Here is a 3,026-nt window from a genome sequence, read left to right as displayed (position 1 = left end):
AAAATATTTTTTTAATAACTACATATAAAAAAGAATCTACTTTACACACAGTGACGATATAACAACTGTTTACACGATCAATTAATATAATTTAAACTATTATAATAAGTTAGTTACATTTTACAAAGTTATCTATTAACATTAATGATTAAAATTCACTTGCCATTAAACTGATTTTATAAATACTTCATAGACAAGCTGTATAAAAGAATATTTACATTAATTTTTAAAAAAAACTGATTATTTATAATGCGTTGATGAAGGAGAGAGAAAAATATTTATTCTACAAAACCAACGAATGTATGATGTAATTCCAGGGTGTGAAAGTCCATTCAACTGTCACTATTCTAACTTTTTTTTTAAATTTTCTATACAAAGTATTAATTAATGAATTAAATAAAAAAAATGAAGAGAGGAAAAATCAAAGTTAGAACATTCACCGTAAACGCCGCCACGGTCAGGTTGCCAACTAGGCTCGGAGCATTCCAAGCTAGAGGCTCGGAATCATCCAGCTGTATACAGCCTGTTATTTTATTTTTATTTTCTCTTATTTTTCTGTGTCCCATTAAACATTACTCCTTACATTATAATCTCAATAATAATTTCCATTTCTGGGTTTGGTTTATTCGCTGGCGACAGCCTGTTTCCAACAAAGCTCCCCCTTACCACACTACCCCCACCCCCCTCTATCTTCTCCCCCATTTTTCCCCTCACTCCTCTCTTCCACCAATCCTCTCTCTCTCTCTTTTTTCTCTGGTTAGGGTTTTTTTTCGCGATTCTCTCTGGCGACAGGAAGATTCAGAATTTGAGCTCTCCAGATCAAGGTTCTTCATCCTGTAAGCTTTCTATTGATCTATTTTTCGCATATGTCAGTACTTTTTTGTTGATTTTTTGGTTTAGGGTTTGTTTCAAGGTTAATGCGCAAGTTTTGTACTTTATGTATGTAGATTGTGATCATTTTGTGTATGGTTTTGTATGTTTTTTTAGGTTGTCTTTAGAGCAATTATAACGTTGAACATTGAATTGGGCGTGAATATAGGTAGAGTTCATTGTTGAAGAAGAGCGAAGAAAGGAGAGTAGAATTGATATTTTGGGGTGTGTGAGGTGGTGTTGGTGATCAGATCTTGAGGGACTGTTCATATATGGTAGTTTTGAGGTTGAAAGGTGTTAACAAGAATAAATCTGTGGTTTCACTTGTGTTGTTGTTGAGGAGGAGGAGTGAGGAGGGTGGTTCATGTGGTAGAGGGATTTCAGGTCTCCATGCTGTCAGAGAGCATGCGTGCAATTTGTGGTTTGGGTAATGCCCCATTCGAGAGTTGCTAGTGATGCACTAGGTGTAATTACTATTTTGCTTGTTTCTATTTTGGTACTTTTTGGGTTGTTCTGCATCTTGTACTTGGTCTACTTTCACACGAGGATTTACGGGCAAGGTTATATTCAGCTTGGCTATTTTAATGGTCCTTGGATTATCCGTATTACGTTTATATTGTTTGCAATTTGGTGGGGCTTTGGGGAGGTTGTTCGGCTCAACTTGTTCAGAGGCGACGGGAGATTGTTGAATGCTCTTAGCTTCAAATGGCAGGAAACTGTTTGCAAGTGTTACATTGTTTCGAGCTTAGGTTTTGCAGAACCTTGCCTTTACCTCACGGTTGTGTTTCTCCTTCGGGCGTCCTTACAGAAGTCGGGAACTTTAGGCCAGAAATGGAATGGCAAAACAGCTGGATATATACTTCTCTTTTGCCTACCGGTTTTTGCTCTACAGCTCATACTTATTACGGCTGGACCGCAATTTAAGAAGGATTACATTAGCAAATTGCCGCATTATTTCACTAGTTCAGCTAAGCGATCTACGAATGATCAGGATGTTGCCCTCTGCACTTACCCTCTGTTGAATACTTTCTGCCTTGGTCTTTTTGCCATCATACTGACTTCTTATTTATTCTGGCTTGGTAGAAGAATCCTGCATTTGGTTATCAATAGGAGTCTGCAAAAGAGAGTATACATGCTAGTGGTATCAGTTTCTGCTTTCTTTCCTATAAGGGTTCTATTGCTTGGTTTAACTGTTAAAACTCAACCAGAATATTTACCTTTTCAAGCTCTTGCATTTGTGGGTTTTGTTTCCTTCTTTTGTTGTATTGGGTTGGGCATCTTCATGCTTGTTTTCATGCCCGTGTGGGATTCTTTAGCATTGAAGAAGAGCTCAGAGAGGGATATAGAGGCTAGGAGAAGGTTAAGTGATGAACAAAATGATACTGTTTCTCTAATTGCTAACCTTGGAGGAAGTATGGTCAGCAGTCCTGGGAGAAATTCAGCTACCTCAACGAAGCGAGGATCCATCTCCTTTCGAACAACGGACAAGGATGAAACTACTTCAGGGGCCTTTGTGGAATTAAGTGTATTCTCTCCTAGTCAGCATTCATCCCCTCCTGGCTCACCTCAACTTCTTGGCTGGCCTATGCTACCACCCTCACAAGCTCAAGGTCCCTTATAGTTTCTTGGGGCTGTATCTTTCTTGTATTCTCCTATTACTGTCATGGTGGTGGATTATAACTGAAAGGTCACTTTTTTGGGTTTTATATTGTTTGTGTTCATTATCTGAGTGATTTCGATGTTTGGTACATTTTTTACTAGTAATAATTAGGACTTGCGAACATGATGGAGAGGTGAAATCTAACAAAATTTGCTGTATAAAAGGTTTTCTTTCATTCTTTTTGTATTCCATATAGCTGAATATTGAGTCACCGAACAGTAGTTTGTATTGCAAATACACCTATGGGGGAATGAATACTATATGAAGTTATGAATCAAAATCTGCCCTGAAAGAAATCAAGTCGTGATGCCTGTTGGTTAACAGCTAAAGGATGCTAAGACCATTATAAGTCTACCTTTTTGTGGTTTTTCCCCCTCTTCTTCGTGTGGTTTTGACCTTGTTGTGGTTTTGCACCCTCTTCTTCGTGTGGTTTTCGTTTGCCCTTTTGCATCCAACTCGAAGGTTTTAACTTAAAATGAATTTACATCTTCCCAGC

At 38.0% G+C, this 3,026-nt stretch overlaps 1 protein-coding gene across 1 annotated transcript; it reads left to right on the top strand.

The window, feature by feature from the left end:
• Positions 1–618: 618 nt before the first annotated feature.
• On the top strand, positions 619–2,710 carry LOC109240066. The gene is made up of 2 exons (XM_019406681.1): positions 619–836; positions 988–2,710. The coding sequence occupies exon 2, from the start codon at positions 1,301–1,303 to the stop codon at positions 2,489–2,491; it is 1,191 nt and encodes a 396-aa protein (XP_019262226.1). The 5' UTR covers positions 619–836; positions 988–1,300; the 3' UTR covers positions 2,492–2,710.
• Positions 2,711–3,026: the final 316 nt, after the last annotated feature.

The sequence above is a fragment of the Nicotiana attenuata genome, unplaced genomic scaffold, assembly GCF_001879085.1.
Source record: "Nicotiana attenuata strain UT unplaced genomic scaffold, NIATTr2, whole genome shotgun sequence".
Classification (NCBI taxonomy): Eukaryota; Viridiplantae; Streptophyta; class Magnoliopsida; order Solanales; family Solanaceae; genus Nicotiana; species Nicotiana attenuata.
Note: the sequence above shows the minus strand (reverse complement) of the source record. Positions and strands in the feature narration are given on the sequence as shown.

What these genes read in the sequence shown, in the direction of transcription:
- LOC109240066 (XM_019406681.1), top strand. Translation starts at nt 1,301, where the DNA reads ATGCCCCATTCGAGAGTTGCTAGTGATGCACTAGGTGTAATTACTATT.